The sequence below is a fragment of the Cnephaeus nilssonii genome (assembly GCF_951640355.1).
Source record: "Cnephaeus nilssonii genome assembly, chromosome: 9".
NCBI lineage: Eukaryota > Metazoa > Chordata > Mammalia > Chiroptera > Vespertilionidae > Cnephaeus > Cnephaeus nilssonii.
In genome coordinates this window covers 63,074,539-63,097,005 of record NC_137080.1, presented here as the reverse complement: position 1 = coordinate 63,097,005, position 22,467 = coordinate 63,074,539, and the positions used below count along the sequence as shown (strand labels likewise).

At 38.7% G+C, this 22,467-nt stretch overlaps 1 protein-coding gene across 1 annotated transcript in view; it reads left to right on the top strand.

The window, feature by feature from the left end:
• Positions 1 to 22,467, top strand: part of CD109 (CD109 molecule) — a 118,128-nt gene that overhangs the window by 49,136 nt on the left and 46,525 nt on the right. The window contains exons 7-16 of the mRNA XM_079781181.1: positions 2,574 to 2,613; positions 4,994 to 5,078; positions 13,964 to 14,060; positions 14,333 to 14,474; positions 15,338 to 15,447; positions 18,456 to 18,680; positions 19,356 to 19,457; positions 19,543 to 19,605; positions 21,045 to 21,221; positions 21,698 to 21,850. Of these exons, the coding sequence (XP_079637307.1) occupies positions 2,574 to 2,613; positions 4,994 to 5,078; positions 13,964 to 14,060; positions 14,333 to 14,474; positions 15,338 to 15,447; positions 18,456 to 18,680; positions 19,356 to 19,457; positions 19,543 to 19,605; positions 21,045 to 21,221; positions 21,698 to 21,850 (1,194 nt within the window). The remainder of the gene's footprint in view (positions 1 to 2,573; positions 2,614 to 4,993; positions 5,079 to 13,963; positions 14,061 to 14,332; positions 14,475 to 15,337; positions 15,448 to 18,455; positions 18,681 to 19,355; positions 19,458 to 19,542; positions 19,606 to 21,044; positions 21,222 to 21,697; positions 21,851 to 22,467) is intronic.

Here is a 22,467-nt window from a genome sequence, read left to right as displayed (position 1 = left end):
CAGAGAACAGTAGTTGCGACAGCAACCAGATAGCTTATGTGGGAAGGAAGAACTTCCTTCTGCACTTCTAAGTTCTTCCAGTTGGTCTAATAATCAAATTGACATGAGGCAGATTAACAAGAAAAAATAATAAAATTGAATTACACATGCACCTATGGGAACCCCACACACATGAGAGTTCGAGACATCAAGTTAAAATGAGGTGTCTGTGACCTCTGAGCTAAGAGGTAAAGCATTTTGGGGCCACGGAGGGGAGGAAGGTCATTTGCTGGGTGCTAAGAAGAGCCAATGTTCAGTAACTAGAAGTTTTCCCTGCCCTATGGATAGATCATAGAAAGTTATTTCTGGTAATAACTCTTACTATGGGCAAGGCCCCAAATTTAAATCCTTTAAGGGAGAGGTAAAAGTTTCTCAGGGGCCCACAGGGTCTTGATTGCCTTTAGCTCAAAATGATTTTCATGCCAAAGTGGCACACCTTGGGGAGGGCTGTTCTGAACCCCTTCACTTCAAAACCTAAAATATTTACTATTTATAGAAAAAGTTTGCAAATCCCTGTTCTGGACTAATGAAAGTTCTCAGTATCAGGGTTTTTGTGGTTATAAGTGGCATACATTGCTACTTATTCTCTGAATTGTTATTAATTTAAATATTTTAGTATTTTCTACCATTCTTGATTATATGTTTTATAAAAATATTTTATAAAAGTAACTAAACTCATGAAAATTGGTATGGCCTGGTTGCCTAATGGACAATATGTTGAAAATTACAAAATCCAGTTCTGCTTCTCAAGCCCCTTGGACAGCCAAATAATTTATTTTTTGAATTGCATTTCACCACTTATAAACAGCCTGGGAAAACCTTGCCTGGGACAAAGCACACTGTCAGCACTCAGTTACAAAATAATTTTTTGATTTGTTGGAACAATTAAAAATGACATTGAAAAGAAGCACGTTCCTTCTGCCTTTTCTTCAGTTTTCCACGTGGCTGGCTTCTTTCACTCATTGGCATCCTTATTCCTTCCAAATGCAGGGCAGAGAGTTGAGGTTATTCTATGGGTCATTTGACAGATGGCCATGCCTCTGCAGGATAGTCTGATTCTGCTCATGATAAGGTTATTTTAATTTTTTGCTGGGAATACTGCACATGGGGATACTGTATACTAACTGCGGCTAATCTGATGAACACTTTTAAGAACCAGCCTGGGGACAGGCACCAATTTGTTCATTCATTTACACATGCATTCAGTCCAACAGACATTGAAGGCATGCTGAATTAGGTGCTGTGCCTTTAATGGCTTCGTATTCTATTACAGGAGATGGACACAAAGCAGATAAAGATAATATATTGTGTTAAGAAAAATGATATTATGGGAGAGAAGGTCCATCTAACAACATGGGGAGAGGCAATCAAGGAAGGGTGCCCAGTGGAGGCTAAATCCAGATAAAGAAGTGCAGGACATTCAGGTGGGGATGTCTAGTAGGTGAAGTTGAGTGAGAATCTTTGGGTTGAGGTCTGGGCAAGCCATAACTATGTAGGGGTCATATAGAGATGGCAGTTAAAACCGTAAGAGTTGATGAGCTCATTAAGGATCTGGAGAGTGGAAAGAACATTGGGCTTAGGATGGGAAGGGCCAGCATTTCAGGATCAGAAAGAGAGAACCATTAAGGAAACAAGGGAGAAGTCTTGAAAATGTTTATAGACTGAATGTTTATAGACAACTATTTTGTTAGCGTATAAGTAGTTACATTTGTTTTATACTTTGAAATGAACTGTATCCTTCTTTTAGGATTAAAAAACTTGTACAGTTGTTTTAGATTAACCAAGGATGATGTTTTAAAAAGCTAATTTTTTATAGCTGCATCTGTGTATTTTATTTGATAAACTTAGGGAATCAGAATTAGAATACCGATTTTATTAATGGAATTGATTAACTATTTTGAAGTAGTTCTATTTAATGTGTTACCTATGATTTAGAATGGACAGATAGAAATATGAGGAGTTAGAAAAAAGATAGGCCACATTTTTTTCTTTTGTAGAAAAGGAAATAATTAACAATATCTATTAAAGTAAGGTAGAATGTATTGATTTAAGGGATACACTAGAAAATAATCCCAGTAATTGGGAAGGTAGAGGATGTTGGTCCACGATGATTTTGTATTCTTGATTATTTATAAGTATTTGAATTATGTATAACTTACTTTTCTCCATTTTTTGATAATGATTTCCAAAACCAATTTGAAGTCCTTTCCTGTTAGTTTGGCATATTGTCCTTGCCTCATTTCACAAATGAGGGAAGTCAGATGAAGCAGTTTGTTTAAATGACCTACAGTGAATTATAGAGTCACGTCACTTTTTTATGTTAGTGAATTGGCAAGAAAAACTCATAAAATCCCACAGACTTCATGTGTAGATGACTAAAAATAAACTTCTGCAAATGAAAATAAACTGTTTTCTTCATTAAATCATTATAAATGCATTAAATTCTCCCAAAATCTTTTTGTGAGGTAAGTAAGCAAGCAAAATGATCAAATAAGAACTCATATATTTTCTTTTTTCCCCCTTCCTCCCAATAGGAGCAGTCATATTATCAGTTATTCCAGGTTTCAAAATATGGTAAGAGTTTTTCAATTTATTTGGAAGGAAGACACATTTATTACTTTCCACAGAGATAAGAGAAATTCCAAAAGATGTGTAATTTAAATTAAAAATCCCAGGGGAGGTAAAATCCTGATGTTTCTTGTAGATCTAATCATTTTTTCCTTTGTAAAAGTGAAAGTTATAAAAGGTCATAATAAAGAATAAAGGAGGAAAAAGATCACCTATAGTTCCATTATGCTAGACTATTTCTTTTATGCACAATTATTGTTTTTCTACTTTGTCTTGATCATAATATACATATTTAAAAATTTGTGAATATTGCACTTAGACACACATAGATAAAAACAGCGTGAGCCAAGCATTTTGTTGGTGGAGGAAGAGAAAGGAGAGATGAGAGTGAAAGCATAGGATCTAGTATTAGTTTTAACTTTAATAGCTATTTTGAGGTTATACACAAGCTTTTTTATATGATTTGTGTCACTTTTTTGAGATTGTGTTTCATTCAGCTTTAGAAATTCTGGAGATAGTTTGCTTATACTTTTGTGGTTCAGCCTCCATGTAGCTCATACCACATCTAAGTCTCATGATCAACTAGAACTGGGAATAGCAAATATTTTTTATAAAGGGCCAAATAGTAATATTTTAGACTCTATTTGCCATATATCTCTGTCCTAAACACTCAACTTTGCCACAAAAACTATGTAAGGCGGATGTGACTATGATCCAATAATATTTTGTTTGTGGACATGGAAATATGAATTTTAGTAATTTTTACATCGTGAAATATTCTGCTTTTGATTTTTTCCCTAACAGTTAAAAATGTAAGAAACACTCTTAGTTTCTGCTGGTCATTATTTACTGACCCCTGACCTGGAATTCTGTTGTCCAATTTGGGGTCACTCACAAGGTGTGGCTGTTGAACACTTGAAATGTGACCAGTCTAAATGGAGATGTGCTCTAAGTGTGTAAAACACAAGATTTTGAAGATAGTACACAAAGCAAAAAGAAAAATAATTCATGAATAATACATTTTTATACTGATTATATTTTGGATATGTGGGGTTAAATAAAACATTGCAAAAATTAATTTCATTTTTTTTTAAATGTGGCTACTAGAAATGTAAAATTACACTATCTGGCTCACATTTCATTTCTTTTGACAGCCTTGATCTAGAAGAATAAGCCTGGGTGGCCAGGGTTTTTATAGGCTATTTTCACTTCACATAGAGATGGTGCTGGGTTGTGGTATGTTGCTGAATGGGGTCTAATGGAGGTGGGGAATTAATTGCCTATGATATTTGAGGAGGAGATATTTGAATTTCCTTGTTCTAAGGAAACTCTACCTCTGAGTGTCTCCTAACTTCTTTGTTGGTGGAGAGCCTTGGAGGAAGGTCACAGTTGACCATATGGCTTTTTGACTCTCCAATCCTAGACTGGTCTTGAGTCCAGGAGTGTCTTGGCACACCAAGGATCTTTAGCCTGGTTTGGAGCTGGAGGTCTGCCCTATGTTGTTGGGCCGTTTGCCTTCTGGTTACTACTCTTGTGTTAATTGAATGGGGAGATGCCTCTTTATGAGATTGATCTACTTCTTTGGCCAGTGAAGTTAGAGAAAAAAATATTTCTGTAAACTGAAAGAAAACAAAAATTGTATATTCTGGGGGGATTTCTTTATATCAGATAGTATTAATATTGGTAAAATATATTATATCTTAATTATATAAAGCTGACTAAAGTAGAGGTTTCTAATTTTGGAATTACCTATCAGTACCTGTGACAAGAAAAAAAATATTTTGTAGCCATATCTTACCTATTAACTAGAAATTCTACTACACAACTTTGTCTTTGGTTACATTAGACTGTCACTAGATTTGCCTTTGCCTCAAAGGACAAGGCGTCTATGACTGCATATGTGGCATCATCCAGAAGAAGGAGAGACTTGGGGCCCCAGGATGTGCTTTTAGTAGCCAAATTGCTGAAAGATATGAGGAAAAGGGCTGCTCTAGAAGCAGCTGTTTACCAAACAATATGGACGTGTTTTATCAAGTAGTAAGGCACACTAATGCGTGACAGCTGGCCTTAGAGCACTCAGATGCGTTCCCATTTAGTGTTCTGGATACAATTTAGGTTCTGCCAACGGAAGTTCCCACTGGCCCCCACTGTCACTGTCCCAGCAACTGGCCCCCTGTCACTGTCTAGTCACTCGCTTCATTGGATTTCTGACTTTGGGTAAAGTGCTTTTCATCTAAGCCTCAATGTGTATTCATTTGGATCATAATGAATCTAATTTCAAATAGTACCAATTATAAACTCCTTTAGAGCAATTGTTTGTGATTTTTGTCAAGCTGTAAATGATAGTAAAATAGATTCTTTAAAATATTTACTCTTTTTTCCCCAGTATTACCAAAGTTCGAAGTTGCTCTGCAGACACCATTATATTATTCTTTGAATTCTAAGAGTTTAAATGGTACTGTCACAGCAAAGTGAGTATCCTTTTTCATGACTATACACTTATAAAACTGTATGACAGAGAACTCATCATATACCACAGAATAGTAGCACAATGTTCTGCTTATTAAGATACCTCAATGGGCCCTAGCCAGTTTGGCTCAGTGGATAGAGCGTTAGCCTGGCGACTAAAGGGTTCCAGGTTCGATTCTGGTCAAGGGCACATGCCCAGGTTGCAGGCTTGATCCCCAGTGGAAGGCATGCAGTAGGCAGCCAATCAATGATTCTCTATCATTACTGATGTTTATATATCTCTCTCCCTCTCCTTTCCTCTCTGAAATCAATAAAAATATATATTTAAAAAAACAAAAGATACCTCAATGGGCAGGAGACAAATATCTACAATAAACAATTAAGCATGGAACACGTCTGTACAGATCTTTGTACACATCTCTCTGCTTCCAAGTTGGTCCTGAAATATTTTCCACACACTAGTGTCTTTCCAAGACTAATCAAGGGATTTACATTATAGATTATGCTAGATTTGTTTTTTTAAAAAAGTACCATTATTCCTCATTCTTAAGGCATGGATGGAGGCGATTTACCTCTTCTTAAATCCTAATTTTTTTCTCTGTTAATGATGGAGGTTGACTCTTGGGGGAGGGATTTGGTTGTCTGATTGCAATTAGCATATGAATAAATAATTCACACTCATCATCCATTTCAGCATAGGTACACAGAGACTTCCAACCCACAGATATATAGTGACTCCCGTGATTTTGATCTATTGGATTGAACAGCAAAGCATTTGGCTTTGCTGAGACAACAAGCATCCTCAGAGTTCCAGACTAGCATTTCTCAAACTCAAGACGCAATATGGTGGTTACCAAAGGAAAAGGGGAGGTAGCGAAGGGTAGAGGAAGTTGAGTGTTTGGTGATCAACAAAGATTTGACTTTGGATGGTGGCCACACAGTGATGTATACAGATGATGTATTATAGATTGTATACTTGAAACCTATATAATTTTATTAACTAATGTCACCCCAATACATTTAACAAAAAAAGAACCTGACATATCTAGACAACATTAAAAAAAAAAAAGTATAGGCTCAGATTAGTGGTTCTCAAAAGTATAGCCTGGGTTTGCCCTCAAGTAACTCTAGGACTGATCTCTTGTAGCTTTTATTTTTGATGCATCAATATCTGTGCTTTTTTCCTTGAAATTTATTTAGTTTCAGAATTTATTTGCAGTAGCTGATACAAACTGGGCCTCATTTCACTGCTGCTCAGCGCCATGTTCCTCTCTTGGTAAGGGTTTGTGTCACTGGCAAGCGAGGGGCCCTGAGTCTCCTGGCAGAAGCAGTCCGCAGACCAAAACTTTCTGAGGACTCCTGCTTTAGATTCTGTCTGGCCCAAATCACCTGAAGCCCATGCAACACAATGGCAAAAACATGTCTCCGATTTATACACCAAGTTGGTTTTCTGCCCATGTTCAACTAAGAAGTAGCTTCCAAAGTGAACTTGGGTATTGTGGATGGATTTATGGCTTAGAAAACATATTAACACCTGCATTTTACATAATTATTATCTTGCCCTTGATCTTGGCTGAAGGTTAAGCCTCTGTCTGGGTTTAATTTGAGTTCTTTGACTAATGCTTATAAAACTTAGTAAGTGCAAATTCACACAGCCCATCAGTGTTTGCATAGGTTAAGTTGAGGGTGGATATATGTAATCTTTGCTTTTGTTTTTCAGTGCTTTGCCATGGATTTAATACAATTAGTTAAAACAGTGGCTCTTAACTCTGGTAACTTCAGAAAATTTTATATACAATTTTAGGAGGTGTAGATCTCCTGAAGCCACACCCTTCTCCTTCTAGCCCAGTAAGAAACTTGGTCATTTCATGCTGATTCTCATTTGTTGAGTCTCTTTGAAATACGAATGGCTGAGAGTGACATAATAATTGTGATGGCTCTCTGGCATTTCTTTGAAAATACACATTGTATTTTCATCATTTTTCTTAGTGTGTATAGCAGTCAAGGTTCTATCATAGATGTAGAATGAGTAGGGGATACATAGTAAGATTTGTTGCAAGGAATTAGCTTATGTGAATGTGGGGGCTGGCTAGGCACATTCAAAATCTGTAGAGGAGGCCGTCAGGAGGGGTAGGCTGGAACTCAGGCATAGGCTGAAGTTGTCCAACAGGCAGAATTTCTTCCTCTTTAGGGAAGTCTAAGGTCTGCTTTTAAGGCCTTTCAACTGATTGAGTCAGGTGCACCCAGATGATCTAGGATAATCTCCTTAAAGCCAGCTGATTATGGAATTTAATCACAACTATTAAATACCTTCATCTCAACATGTAGATTAATGTTTGATTGAGTGACTGGGCATTCTAGATTAGTGAAGTTCACACATCAAGACCTTTTCAGTATGTTTGCTTTGTCTGTTGTAGATAGTGAGCCTCTTTTTGCCATTGGAAGGTCTCAGATCTGGCTAGTTCTGATAATAACCCATTCCAAGTCTTCTTTCTTCAAGCTTCAGTTGCCTAGGGATGATGTCTGTAGTTATGGCAAAGGAAGGTAGTTCTGTCCCCAGGGCAGTATGATCTTCTGTGTCATCATCCAAAGGCCTAGGCCCCTTTTCTCATAGGAATAAACTTCTCCCTGGTCCAGCTGTCATGAGTTTCAGGCCTACCAATGCAGTTTCAGGAAGGTCTGCTTTCAATCAGACAGGATATAATTTACAACTTTGCAACAGGCTAATGAAACCTTCTGACCCAGTAGTGTCTTCTTTAAGTCTATTGAAATTGGCATAGATTTAGTGGTTGAGCATCAACCTACGAACCAGGAGGTCATGGTTCGATTCCCAGTCAGGGCACATGCCTGGATTTATTGTGGGGTCAAACCCTGGAGCCAAAATAAGACCACCGGAGGCTGCTGATTGATTAAAAAAAAAAAAGCAGGCAAGGATTTATTGAACTGGCCAGGACGGCCGCGAGGGCACCACACGCAGGTGGCCACCCTCATGACCGCCCCGTCCCAGGTGTAGGCAGTCCTTTTAAAGGCCCAAACCACAAAAATTTTCCTTTGTTCTAAATTCTAAATTCTAAAGGCTGGGAACCGCCTGCAGGGGGGTTCCCAGCCCCTGCTGGACATTATTGGAATGTGGCCCTATCTTGCGAAAGCAGGTTTTTACAGAAGCAGAACCAAGCGGACTCAGTAATCTCTAAAGGTTATCTACAGTTTCTACTCCTGGAGCTACTGAGTCAGTGGGAATCAGTCTCCTGTAGTCCTGGTCCACAGGCACAGGAAAATTACCTCTGTGAGTCTCCAGGTCTCAGTCTGGAAGCTGAGGTAACCACCCTATTGTCCAAGCAAGCAAGCGTGTACAGAAGCCAGCATAGCAGGGTTAAAATTCAAACAGCAGTTTTTACCTAAGTATGGTTGCTACCATACTTCAGATTTTGGGCTCGATACCCAGTGAGAGGTGTGCAGGAGGCAGTCAATCAGTGATTCTCATCATTGATATTTCTCTTGCTCTCTCTCCCTCTCCCTTCCTCTCTGAAATCAATAAAAATAGATTTTAAAAAATTGGCATAGACCTATTCTATAAATACGGTGTCCCAGAAAAGATGGAAATGATGATGAAGATGATGATCTTGTGTCTGTCATAATGAAAGCAACACCTGTTCTCCCTTCAGAGCAGATTCTTTTCTGTGTCCCTCCATTTGGGCCTTGGATGCTGCCTCCTATCAGAGGCTCCCGGTCCCACTTCCTCTTTTACCTGTGTCTTGATTTCTTCTATTTTGTTCTTTAGCAGCATCTCCACTATGTATTTAAACATATCTATCATAAAAGAAACAAACCTTCCCTTGAATCTCCTGTCTCCTCCCCAATACCACCCTATCTTCCCAGCCTACTTAGAGTTGCATTTGTCACTTTACATTCCAGTCATTCTTCAGCCCCCTACAATCTGCCTTTCAATGCCCTGAGTCATGCTATTGAAACTCCTTTTACCTTTCCCCTCTTTGTAAATCTGACATCTTTGTCCTCTCTATTTCTCTCTAGGCCTTTACATAGGCTGTTTCAAGGCTTGGCGACTTCCCCTAACCCTCTATCTTTATACCTCTCATAGCTCTAGTCACACAGTACTGCTGTTTGCTAGTCCACCTCTTTGAAGGTGGGTCTGTTTCTTGCTTATCACGGCATGTTGGTGCCCAGTACAGTGCTAGTCATGGAGTAGGTATCTAATAAGTACTATTGATAGAACAAGTGCATAAACAATGCAGTCCATAAGGTTTCAGTTCCAAGCTCTATGTAGCACAGCAAAGAGCTTCATACCCAATCAAAAGCCTGCTATTTGGAAAGAACCAAATTGAGTTGTATGGGCGATGTGTTTGGTCTTATCACAGAATTAGGGGGTAGAGAGTGGGGTGTGAAATCCAGTTGTTTTTTGGGTGTATTTTGGTGAAAGATGAGTTCGGTTGTCTTACCACTTGGATGGTTGTTATTAAGTTAGACGATTTAAAAATGTTTCATAATAGTTATTATATTCATCTCTATGAGTAAATGGTAAACAATTTAGGTTACCTTTTAAAAAATGTTTTTATTGATTTTTAGATAGAGAGGAAGGGAGATAGAGAGAGATAGAAACATTGATGAGAGGAACACATCGATCAGCTGCCTCCTGCATTCCCCCTATTGGGGGATTAAGCCCCAAAACTGGGCATGTGCCCTGACCATGAATCGAGCCCAGAACCTCTTGGTCCATGGGACAACACTCAGTCCACTGAGCCATACCAGCCGGGATTAGGTTGCTTTTTTGCTAGTAGCCATCTGTCTCATCTAGGCATAGTTAATGTGCAAAACATTGCACATTACCCAAAGAAGAAGGTTAACAATCTCTTTTTAGTTTTGAAATCTCTAACTTGAACATTTGCTCACTATTCCCACCTTATTAAAATAAATAATAGATTATTTCCCACTAACCACAGTGGGTTCTAGAGAATTACAAAGAAAATGACATAGCATACATCTAGTTACTTCCATAACTCCTGCAGATAGTAGAAATTAAAAAATATTATTTAACCTAAGGTTTATTAAAATGCATTCATTTTTTGGAGAATTTATTTATTTGTATCCTGGAAATGACATTAAAAAAAAAAAGGGTGGGGATAAACATGGATTATACTAAAAGTTTCAAATTTTTAGGTATCATTTTGTAAACCTTTTGTGCTATGGCTGTTTTCCAAAAAAAGAATATCTTTGATTTGCTTTTTTAAATGCTGTCAAACTACTACTTTCTGAAAAATTAGTGTATGCCAAATGCTTCCAGATTCTATTTAGGACAATAACTGCCAGTATCCTTGTTTTACAATTATTATAATTAGCTTGGGGCTTGGAAAACTAAATCTGTTTCACATTTAAATAAAAATTTAAAAATATTTGTGTCTGAGAATACTTTCAATTATGTCTGGATTTTAAAGTTCCCTGTACTACTCATGTGATATAATTCTTTTAAAATATAATGTTCTGATATTATAGATATGCATTTATTTAAACTTTAATAAAATACAGCAAGGTTAGGTTTTGAGAACTCTCTTTTGAATGAATGAATTTGATACTGAAATTGCTAACCAAGGTTTCCACTAACTTCACTGTTATCATTTGAAGCAGGAGTCCTCAAACTTTTTAAACAGGGGGCCAGTTCACTGTCCCTCAGACTGTTGGAGGGCCGGACTATAGTTAAAAAAAAACAACTATGAACAAATTCCTATGCACACTGCTAAGTCGGCTGCTAAGCAGGACAGGCAGCGGCGGCAAAAACACCTGGCGGGCCGGATAAATGTCCTTGGCGGGCCGCATGTGGCCCACGGGCCGTAGTTTGAGGACCCCTGATTTGAAGACTGATTTATTTTATTCTTAATTTTGAATTTGCTACATTTTACCATTGACTTTTAAAAAAAAAATCTATTTTGTTGATTTTTTACAGAGAGGAAGGGAGAGGGATAGAGAGTTAGAAGCATCGATAAGAGAGAAACATCCATCAGCTGCCTCTTGCACACTCCCCACTGGGTATGTGCCCGCAACCAAGGTACATGCCCTTGACCAGAATCGAACCTGGGACCCTTGAGTCCGTAGGCCAACACTGTATCCACTGAGCCAAACCAGTTAGGGCATACCATTGACTTTTGAGTTGAGTTGATTCAGTTTCTGTGTTCAACTAATGGATTCAGGAAGCAGGAGCTGCTGTTTGATTTATATAGTGCAGAGCAAAATCGACATCCAAGTTTGGCTCAACATTTCACATAGACATGGATGGAACCCAGGAAACACATTTAAAAAAGGCTCTCTGGCAATAAAATGGTTTACTAAAGATTGCCTTTCCTTCACACAAGTGACTTTCTCATCATGAGAGGGGATAAAGTTAATACATAGAATGCAAGCAGCAGAAATGAGATTTAATTCAAGAAGTTAGTTTTGCATTAAAAAACCCCCACTGTACTCTTATTTTAAAATTTCCTGAAGAAAAAAATCTTTGAGAGCCATGAGCCCATTCAGTGCCCTAGCATGTTTGGTCTAATAAGTCCTCCTGATATTGAAACATGCAGCAATGAACCATGGTGATAGCAGTTTCAACGAACATGTTAAAATCACAGCATGTTGGTGCCCAGTACAGTGCTAATCATGGAGTAGGTATCTAATAAGTACTATTGAAAGAACAAGTGCATAAACAATACAGTCCATAAGGTTTCAGTTCCAAGTTCTATGTAGCACAGCAAAGAGCTTCATACCCAATCAAAAGCCTGCTATTTGGAAAGAACCAAATTGAGTTGTATGGGCGATGTGTTTGGTCTTATCACAGAACTAGAGGCCCGTTGCATGAAATTCGTGCACGGAGAGGGGAGGTGTCCCTCAGCCCAGCCTGTGCCCTCTCCAATCTGGGACCCCTCTCACAATCCAGGACTGCTGGCTCCCAACTGCTCGCCTGCCTGCCTTCCTGATTGCCCCTAACCGCTTCTGCCTGCCAGCCTGATCACCCCCTAACCACTCCACTGCCAGCCTGGTTGATGCTTAACTGCTCCCCTGCCAGCCTGTTTGCTCCCAACTTCCCTCCTCTGCCAGCCTGGTCACCCCTAACTGCCCTCCCCTGCAGGGTTGATCGCCTCCAACTTCCCTCCCTTGCAGGCCTTGGTCCCTCTCAACTGCCCTCCCTTGCAGGCCTGGTGCCTCCCAACTGCCCTCCCCTGCTGGCCATCTTGTGGTGGCCATCTTGTGTCCACATGGGGGCAGGATCTTTGACCACATGGGGGCATCCATATTGTGTGTTGGAGTGATGGTCAATCTGCATATTACTCTTTTATTAGATAGGATAGAGGCCTGGTGCAGGGGTGGGGGCCAGCTGGTTTGCCCTGAAGGGTGTCCCAGATCAGGATGGGGGTTCCCTTGGGGCGTGGGGCTGCCTGAAAGAGGGGCCTGTGGCTAGCCACGCCCCCTGGTGACCCAAGAGGAGGCTCTGGTATCTGGAATTTATTTACCTTCTACAATTGAAACTTTGTAGCCTGGAGTGGAGCCAAGCCTCCTGCCCGCTCCGTGGCCAGCAGCCATTTCTGTTGGGGTTAATTCACCTTCTATAATTGAAACTTTGTAGCCTTAAGCAGAGGCATGGGCCTGGCCAGGGTGTGTGGAAAGCTTTGCTTTCTCCATTGCCGGGGGCAACCCTGGCCTGCTCTCTCCAGCTCCGTGGCTGCCACCATTTCTGTTAAGATTTGTTTACCTTCTATAATTGAAACTTTGTAGCTTGAGTGGAGGCTTAGGCCTAGCAAGGGCAGGCAGAAAGCTTGGCTTCCTCTGTTGCCTGGGAAACCTTGCTCTCTGTGGCTGTAGCCATCTTGGTTGGGTTTATTTGCATACTCGCCCTGATTGGCTGGTGGGCGTGGCTGGTGGGCGTGGCTTAGGCGTAGCGAAGGTGCGGTCAATTTGCATATTACCCTTTTATTAGGTAGGATTAGGGGGTAGAGAGTGGGGTTTGAAATCCAGTTGTTTTTTGGGTGTATGTGATGTCTCCTAGGCATGCATTTGGTTAATGGGCCAGTCAGTCCAGATTTTTGGAAGAAAAGGTTTCATAATATTTTAAAAAATTTGAGCAGAAAACTGTCACTTTCACTTATGTATTATCTCTAATCATTGAAATGATTAGAGTCTGGGTAAAGTGTGTTCTGGGAACTGCTGTGAGGTGGTGTAGTTAAAAGTCTTCCTATTTTGGAGACTTAATTTCAAGCATCACTATTTATTAAGGACACTTCTTAGCTATGCTTAGTTTTGAAAATTTGTAGTAAGAGTATATCTACATAATAAAAAGGTAATATACAAATTGCATCACTCTGCTACGCCCATGATTGGGCCGGCTGGAGGCGCGGGGGGCGGGACTCAGGGTGGCCGATTGGCTGGCGGTAGGAGCGGGGGGCGGGGACTCGTGAGTCCCCGCCTCCCGCTCCTCCCACCGGCCTAAACGCCTGCGGAAGGACCCATGGGGCCGGCAGAAGACGCTGGTGGCGGAACTTGGGGTGGCCGATTGCGTGGCTGCCGGCACCAGTTTTCCGCCAGCAGCAGTTTTCCTCTGGCCAATCGGAGCGCCTCCCGATCGGAGTTCCTCTAGGGGTGGCCGATCGTGCTGGCGGGAGGTGCTCTGATCGGCGGGTGGCCAGAGGAAAACTGCTGCTGGCGGAAAACTGGTGCCGGCAGCCAGGTGAAGGAAAATTCTATTGCACGAAACTTCGTGCAACGGGCTTCTAGTTTTAATATAATTCTTTTAACTTGGGTTGCCAGTATATGCTATTGAAAGTAATATTTTTAATTGTTAGTTTGATAATATCAAATTGAAAATGTAAAAAAAAAACCCCACCCATTTATTATTTTTCAGGTATACCTATGGGAAGCCTGTGAAAGGAGATGTAACACTTACATTTTTACCTTTATCTTTTTGGGGCGTGAAGAAAAATATTACAAAAAAATTTAAGGTAACTTTTTTACAGATGTCTTATAACTAGTATTGGGGATAACTATGAGCATTCTTTTTCTAGAAATAAGATTTGTACTGAATTAACAAAATAATTGAGTTTAAGAAAAAAAAAGCTTTCTGACATTGGATAAGTGAGAATTTACCCCTTTATAGTGATTAGCGTCAAACCAGAGCCATCACATTGTTTGATGTGACTTAGTTTGAGTTTTATTTCTAAAATATGGATTGCTAAAGTGAACAATAAAACTGAACATTTTTTTAACAAAACAGATAAATGGATCTGCAAACTTCTCTTTTAATGACGAAGAGATGAAAAAGGTAATGGATTTTTCAGATGGGCTTTCTGAACACACATCTCTGTCATCCCCTGGGCCGGTAGAAATTTTAGCCACGGTGACAGAATCACTTACAGGTTTGTAGACTTTGAAATGAAGGTAAAGTTATTTATGTGGTGCTGCTCTGTCATCTTTCTTAATTTTTGTTTTGTTTTGTTAATCCTCACTGGAGGATATTTCTTCCATTGATTTTAGAGAGTGGAAGGAAGGGGGAGGGGGAGAGAGGAGAGAGAGAGAGAGAGAGAGAGAGAGAGAGAGAGAGAGAGAAAGAGAGAGAGAGAGAGAGAGATGTGAGAGAGCTATGCTGGCCATGGCTGCTCTGTCATCTTATTATAACTAGCATGCTTGTTTGAGAACATCACTGCCTTTCTAAAGATGCTGTATAATGCTGAAATTGTCACAACTGTTCATTAGTCCAGCGTGCAGAATGTTTTCATCATGAAGGGGAAATTTATTTCCTATAAAAGTCTGTACTTCAACCACATGTAATAGATAATCATAATTGTTTCCATTTCTGTTCTTTATTTTCAGCATGAGAACTACGTGGAAAGGCATACCTTTTTAGCTGACTGACTATCTTTTTTTTTTTTTTTAAATCACTTAACATCTTCTGAAATCACACCTGCTCCCAGACAGTTTTCTCTTAGTAATTAAATAAAGGTTAATTACTTGGATCTTTCTGTATTTCAACAGCTTTCACCAATCCCCAAAAGAGCAAAAGACTATTCTGTCAATGGCCTTAATCTGTTGGGGTGGCAGTAATGGTGCTTAGAAGGGACCCTCAGAGGACAGAATAGCCACAGAAGCCGATGTGGGAATGAGGTTTCTGTGCCCTGATATCTTAACCCCTTGGGGAATTAGCTCAGATGGGGAAGTCTGGTGGCTAGAAGCTGTTGGTGAACTATAACTTGCTTTCTAAATGATGCAATTTCCAAAACAGGTATCTCAAGAAATGCAAGCTCCAATGTATTTTTCAAGCAGCATGAGCACAACATTGATTTCTTTGATTATGCTACTATCTTGAAGCCATCTCTCAACTTCACAGCCACTGTAAGTTGGGATATTTATCAGTGACCTAAAAGCATTAAGTTCAATTTAATGAAACAAAATGCAAAATATTTTTTCAGCGCTTTTCAAAAAATTTAAGCCCAAAGTGGACAGATTACTTTTCCTATTTAGATTTATGGGATATATAGAATTGTTTCCAAATGACCTTTGTCTAATTTTTCTAAAAAGGTAGTTTCCAACAAAGGTATTTTTTCAAAATTTATTTAATAACCAATTTAAGTTAGATTTGGGTTGTTACAATGAAGTCTTTATAAAGTCATTGAAGGAATTAGATGCTGATCAAAATTATTCAATTTTAATTAGATTTTTATATTGACTAATTTTAGTTCTAGCAAAGAGGTAGCATTAAAAAATGATCAACAAATCTACTCATTTTTTCTTTTTTAAGAAAATGTTGAACTATCACTTGTTAATTGAATGAATGTTGACAATGTGTAAGGCATGGTGATCTATTGGGCTGGAGAGATGAGAAAGATGCAGTCCCTGCCCTAGATTCACAGTTTTTGTGATGGCGACTAGAAAATACACACATAACTAGAATTTAGGGCATGAATACAATAAGTGTCATGAATACATTTCTACAGGGATTTAAAATAGGTGTCAACAACTTTTTTCTGCAAAGGGCTAGATAATAGCAGATATTTTCAGCATTGTGGGCCATATGGTCTCTGTCAGAGCTTCTTGACTGCCGTGGTAGCATAAAAACAGCCATAGCCACTTTGTAAGCAGTGTGAGTAGCTATGTTCCAGTAAAACTTTATTTACCCAAATCTAACTTAAATTGGTTATTAAATAAATTTTGAAAAAAATACCTTTGTTGGAAACTACCTTTTTAGAAAAATTAGACAAAGGTCATTAGGAAACAATTCTATATATCCCATAAATCTAAATGACTCGAGAAATTTTAGATAGTTTGTGATTTCAGTGACCTTATAATTGACAGTTTGAAAAGGTAAGTAAGTAAAACCAAAAACCAAAAACCAAAAAATATATGAGGCTGCATATAGTAACTTCCAAATGAGTTGAGTGAAACAATGAGAGCCCTAGCTGATTTGGGTCAGTGGCTAGAGCACATGCCTGGGTTGCGAGCTCAATCCCCAGGGGGGGGGGGGCATTCAGGAAGCAGCCGATCAATGATTATCTCTCATTATTGATGTTTCTATCTCTCCCTCTCCCTTCTTCTCTGAAATTTTATATATATATATATATATATATATATATATATATATATATATAATCTCAACAATGAGAGCTCAGGGAGGAAGAGTTGGCTTTGGATATGGAGGAGGGTCATTAAAGGGATGCTCTGTGGAAGGGGAAACTTTAAGCTATTTGTTAGAAGATCAAACAAGGATTTTAAATGTTTGGGTGTGGGGTTGGGAGATGGAGGGCAAGATGAGCTGAGACACAACTTGACTAGCGCAGTTGCAGCAGAGAACTTGTGTCTGGGAATCGTCAAGAAGAAAACAGGAGGCAGAGCTTGAGGAGTTGTAGAGGATCCTAAATGGCTCACATATGTGTTTGAACTTTATGCTCCAGGCAGTGAAGAGTCTAGGAGTCTATGAACGTGGAGGGGTATGGTGGAAGTGCCGGAAGCCAGTTCCAGTAGGTCATAATTGCAAGAGTTTCATCAAAAGGTTGATGGAACTTGGGAACTCAACAAGGGCTGAGTCACATATGTAATCACCTGTTGGAATGGCTAAAAGCATTTCCCCCAAACCCGAATAGGATGATTGTTTGCTGCCAGACAGCTCAGGGCATCTTAATCTACATGTTATTGCCTCCTACTGGCCAAACACCTGAACAGCCGTAGGCTATTCCCCAATCTGACAATGCTTCTGTATGAAACCCTACCCTTTGAAGTGTATTATCTCCACCTTGCCTTAGGACAAATTGTGTTAATAAAAAGCAAGGGTCCTGAGACAAGGAGAACCTGGTTTCTTCAGGCCAGGCTCCTCTGACCCCCAATGCCTTTTAAAATTATCTTTTGTCTCTGGACTCTTACTTAATCTATGCACAGCCTTTCTCCAGATTGCTGAACCCTTCTTAATGCTGGAACAAGAATCCTGGCATGGGAGCAGTGTTCCAGGGAGACTGATCAAGGGCCTGTGCAGGAGGATGACAGCCTTGTGGTGGTGGATGTGGGAGTGGAGAGGACGAAAGAGAGAAGTACAGTACAAGACTTGGTATACATTAGATTTGGGAGGTGGGGAAAGGAAGGGAAAATTCAGAAACAAGTCTGGCAGAATTGTGGTGTTAGTAAAAAGAGGACTGGTGAGATGGTTACTCAGTTTTAAAATGTGTTGAATTTGAGATGACAGGGATATACAAGTAGAAATATTCTGCAGGGTATTAGAGGTGTTGAGCATGAGCTCCAGAGTGAGGTATGGATGGCAGTAGGAAGACAGAATAACAGATCATTGATAATTTGGTCTTGACAAATTTCCATATTTAGTGGGAGGGAAAAGACACCAAGAAGGGCACTGAGAGGATGGAGGAAGAGGGGTATGAAGTGAAGGAGGTAGTTGTGGAGACACTGAAGGTAAGAGAAGCTATAATATCAAGAAGGGAGTCATCAGTGGAGTCATCAGTGGTCATCGGAGGGAGAGACCACTTAATCTGCAAGTTAGGGTGCCACTAATAATTTTGAGAGTTTGGTTTTATAGGAATAGTATTGATGGAAACTGGGTTCAACTGAACTTAAATCCTTGACTTCTTTCTCTCTCTTTTTAAAATACATTTTTATTGATTTCAGAGAGGAAGAGAGAGGGAGAGAGAGATAGAAACATCAATGATGAGAATCATTGACCAGCTGCCTCCTGCATGCCCCCTACTGGGGATTGAGCCAGCAACCTGGGCATGTGCCCTGACCAGGAATAGAACCGTTACCTCCTGGTTCATAGGTTGATGCCCAACCACTGAGCCATGCCAGCCAGGTTCCTTGACTTCTCTTGTAACCTGTTTTTTAAAATGTTGTGTTTTGATTATTAGGTGAAGGTAACACGTTTTGATGGCCAGCAACTGAGTCTTAAAGAAAGAATGAATAATGTAACGATAATGGTGACACAGAAAAACTCTACAGAGTACGGGAGCAGATGGGACAGTAGAAATCAGGAAATAGAAGCTTCACAGATCCTAAACTATTCTGTCCCCCAGAATGGAATCTTTAAGATTGAATTCCCAATCCTGGACAATTCCACTAAGCTACAACTAAAGGTACCATCTGTTTCCATCATTATGTTACTGCAGTAACATCATTAAAATTGTAATCTTATGGTAGGCATTCAATCTGCTGGAGGTCAAAGTGCACAGGAAGTGGACATGTTTCTATTTCTAAAAATGGGGGAAAGTGTTAAAAGTAATTTAATGACAGTGACTCAAGGTTACACTGAATGCTTCCTCATTCATTCATGTTGAAAAGCACAGTAAAATATAGCAAGTTGAAAATATGATGGAGAAACTCCCCAAACTCCCAGTCTAGGTTGATTCTAAATCACTTGAAATTGTGTTTTGGCAGGAGCCAAATATGATTTCTTGCTTGTAAATGAGCTCTGTGTTGTGGAGAGAAGGAAAGAAATCATTTTTCATATCATTTTCCCTTCTCACAGTGTTTCCCAATAATATATCTTTGTTTCTGAAATAAGTTAGGACTATGCTTTTATTCCTCTGGGATCATGATGATGAAGATACTCTTCTGTGTTTTACAGCTATCACTTTGTTTATAGTATAAGCTATGAAATGATAAATATCTAGTGTCTGGGGAATGTATTTTTCCTGCATGAAAAAAAAGTAAAAGTACATTTGCTTTTCAGTAATTGTTCACCAGGGTACATCTTTTCTCAAGGTTTTGCTAAAAATAAAAATTTATAGCTCCCTTTTCTTTTGTTATAGGCCTTTTTTCTTAATAGTGTGAGTAGCTTGGCGGTTTATGGTGTATTTAAGTCTCCTAGTAAAACATACATCCAGCTAAAAACAAGAGATGAAAATATAAAGGTAATGCTTACAATCACTTGATAATTGCAATATAATTATACTCATGCCATTAATATGTACATATTAATTAAGATTTTTTTTCTAGGTGGGATCACCTTTTGAGTTGGTGGTTAGAGGCAACAAGCAATTGAAGGAGTTCAGCTACATGGTAATCCGTTATAGAATCTAAATTTGTGATCTATTATGGAATCATCTTAAATGGTGTCTACCTTATGTCTAGACTAAACATACTAATTAAAAATATATTTTTATTGATTTCAGAGAGGAAGGGAGAGGGAGAGAGAGATAAAAACATCAATGATGAGAGAGAATCACTGATCAGCTGCCTCCTACACGCCCCAAACCAGGGATTGAGCCCACAACTCAGGCATGCGCCCTGACTGGGAATCAAACTGTGACCTTCTAGTTCATAGGTTGATGCTCAACCACTGATCCACAATGGCCAAGCTAAACTTACTTATTTTTAAAATTCAGCCTCATGCTTTTTAGCCTGTCCTTTTTATACTGTAATCACAATATCTTGTCTTCTTTCCTTGCCTATATTTGCATTTCCAATTTAAGATGGGTAATGAAATGTTGCATTACATTTTAAATTTAACTTTTAAAATTTAAATTTCTATTAGATATGCCCCACATCTTCATTGTATAAAATTATAAAATATAAGAAAAACAAAAAAGAAAGTAAAATTGTTACCCTCAGCCTTGTAGTTTTGCTAATCCAGATCTCCCAAAGATGCTCTGTATTCCTTCCATTCAAAAATAGACTTTTTTAAATTAAAAATATTATTTATTTATTTTAAATTATAGTTGGCATATACTATTATATTCGTTTCAAGTGTACAAAGAGTGATTAGACATTTATATGCCTTATGAAGTGCTCACCCTGATAAGGCTAGCACTCATCTGACACCATACATAGTTATTACAATATTATTGACTATATTTTCTATGCTGTACTTTATATCCCCATGACTATTTTCATACCTGGCAGTTTGTACTTCTTAACCTCTTTCATCTTTTTGCCCATCCCCCATCCTCCTTCTATCTGGCAGTCATCAGTTTGTTCTCTGTATCTATGAGTTTGTTTCTTTTTGTTTTGTTTATTTGTTTTGCTCTTTAGATTCCACATATACATGAAATCATGTGGTATGTTTCTTTCTCTGTCTGATTTATTTCACTTAGTATAATGCCCTCTAAGACTATCCATGTTGTCGTAGATGGCAAGATTTCATTCTTTTTTGGCTAATATCCATTGTATATATCCACTACATCCTCTTTATCCATTGTTACCAGTGAGCATGTAGGTTGCTTCCAGATCTTGGCTATTGTAAATAATGCAAAAAATAGACTCTTGGTGAAACTACCACTGTTGTCTCAGCCAGGGTTGCTTTGTCTTATCTTTTTCTGTTTCCCAACCTACATATACTCTCTGTGTTGTTCAGGGTGGCTTTCTGACATTCAAATCGACTTTGAAGTTGGTTTAAGTAAAAAATTTGTGTGTGTAGTTAAAATCATGATAAATGTAGCTGCAGTTGAAATTCTCACTAGCTTTAGCATAAAATGAAACTCAACGACTATGTATTTCAGGTAATATCCAAGGGACAGTTGATGGCTGTGGGCAAGCAAAGTTCAACAACCTTCTCTTTAATACCGGAAAATTCTTGGGCTCCAAAAGCCTGTATCATTGTGTATTATATTGAAGATGATGGGGAAATTATAAATGATGTTCTAAAAATTCCTATTCAGCTTGATTTAAAAAATAAGGTAAGGTTTCAGGTAATGATATTTACAAGAAAACTTTATATTTGTGAAGTCTGAGAAATGTAATATTTCTTTGGAAAAGTATCATTAAACCAAATTGATTAGAAATTTATATTCATTTCTAGAACTATGCTTAAATTTCTTCATATTTAGTTACTACGTATGTAGTACTGCTGTTTTCTCTCCAGCACTGGGTGGGAGCTGAGTTGTGAGGGATGGAGAAAGGGAAGAGGAAAGGTAGAGAAGTGAAGGGTAATTTAGATTTCTGGCATTGTGAGAAGTTCCATCATTTGCAAACACTGTGGGAGTAAAGTTTTCTTTTTAAAATTCCTTTTCCTTGAGAAGGCTTATGTATGATTTCAGAATGATCTCTGAGCCAAGGCAACTGTAGAATTTTTGCTAGATTTTGAAGCATTGCTCTGTTATTGGTAAGTAATGCTTTAACCAGTGAAATCAATCCAGTTTTCTCCCTTTCTTAGATAAACCTATTTTGGAGTAAATGTATTGCTGAGCCATCTGAGAAAGTCTCTCTGAGGATCTCTGTGACACAGCCCCACTCGATAGTGGGGATTTTAGCTGTTGACAAAAGTGTGTACCTGATGAACACCTCAAATGATATTACAATGGAAAATGTGAGTTTAGCTGTGTCTTATTACAAAAATATACGTGAAAGAGAAACTATTGCATGACTTCAGATATCTAAAAGAAATTTCATTAGTTCCTTTTCAGGTGAAGTTAATACCCAGGAAAGCTTCCAAATAAACTAGGATCTGCATTTCAGTCCTTATGTTGGAAAGAGGCTTATGTGGTTTATTGTCGTTGCCGTCTTACACGAGAAATGCCATCTGCAGTTTTCCCTCATTTTCATACTATATTTTAATTTAAGACTCTTGAGGCAGTACTGGGAAATTGACTTGCCCAATTCTGGGTGACATCGGACCAGAGAGCTTTCAATAATGTTGAAATACCTTCTATCTGGCTATACATATGGTTATAAACAATTACAGTCCACATTGAATCAGAAATTTGCAGTGTATTGAGGGAGTGAAATCATGTGAAATTTCAGAAAATTTACAAAGCAAGAAGTATGTGAATGTCTAGTGTTACACAAATGAATCCCCTATATATTAGTCCTTTCAGTTTAATTTGTAAGTTCTTGATTTATCCTTGTGTACCAGTGCCAGTTGAAATCTAGATTGTATAACTTATGCCTGTTAATTGATTATGTACAGTGATTAACAACAGCAGG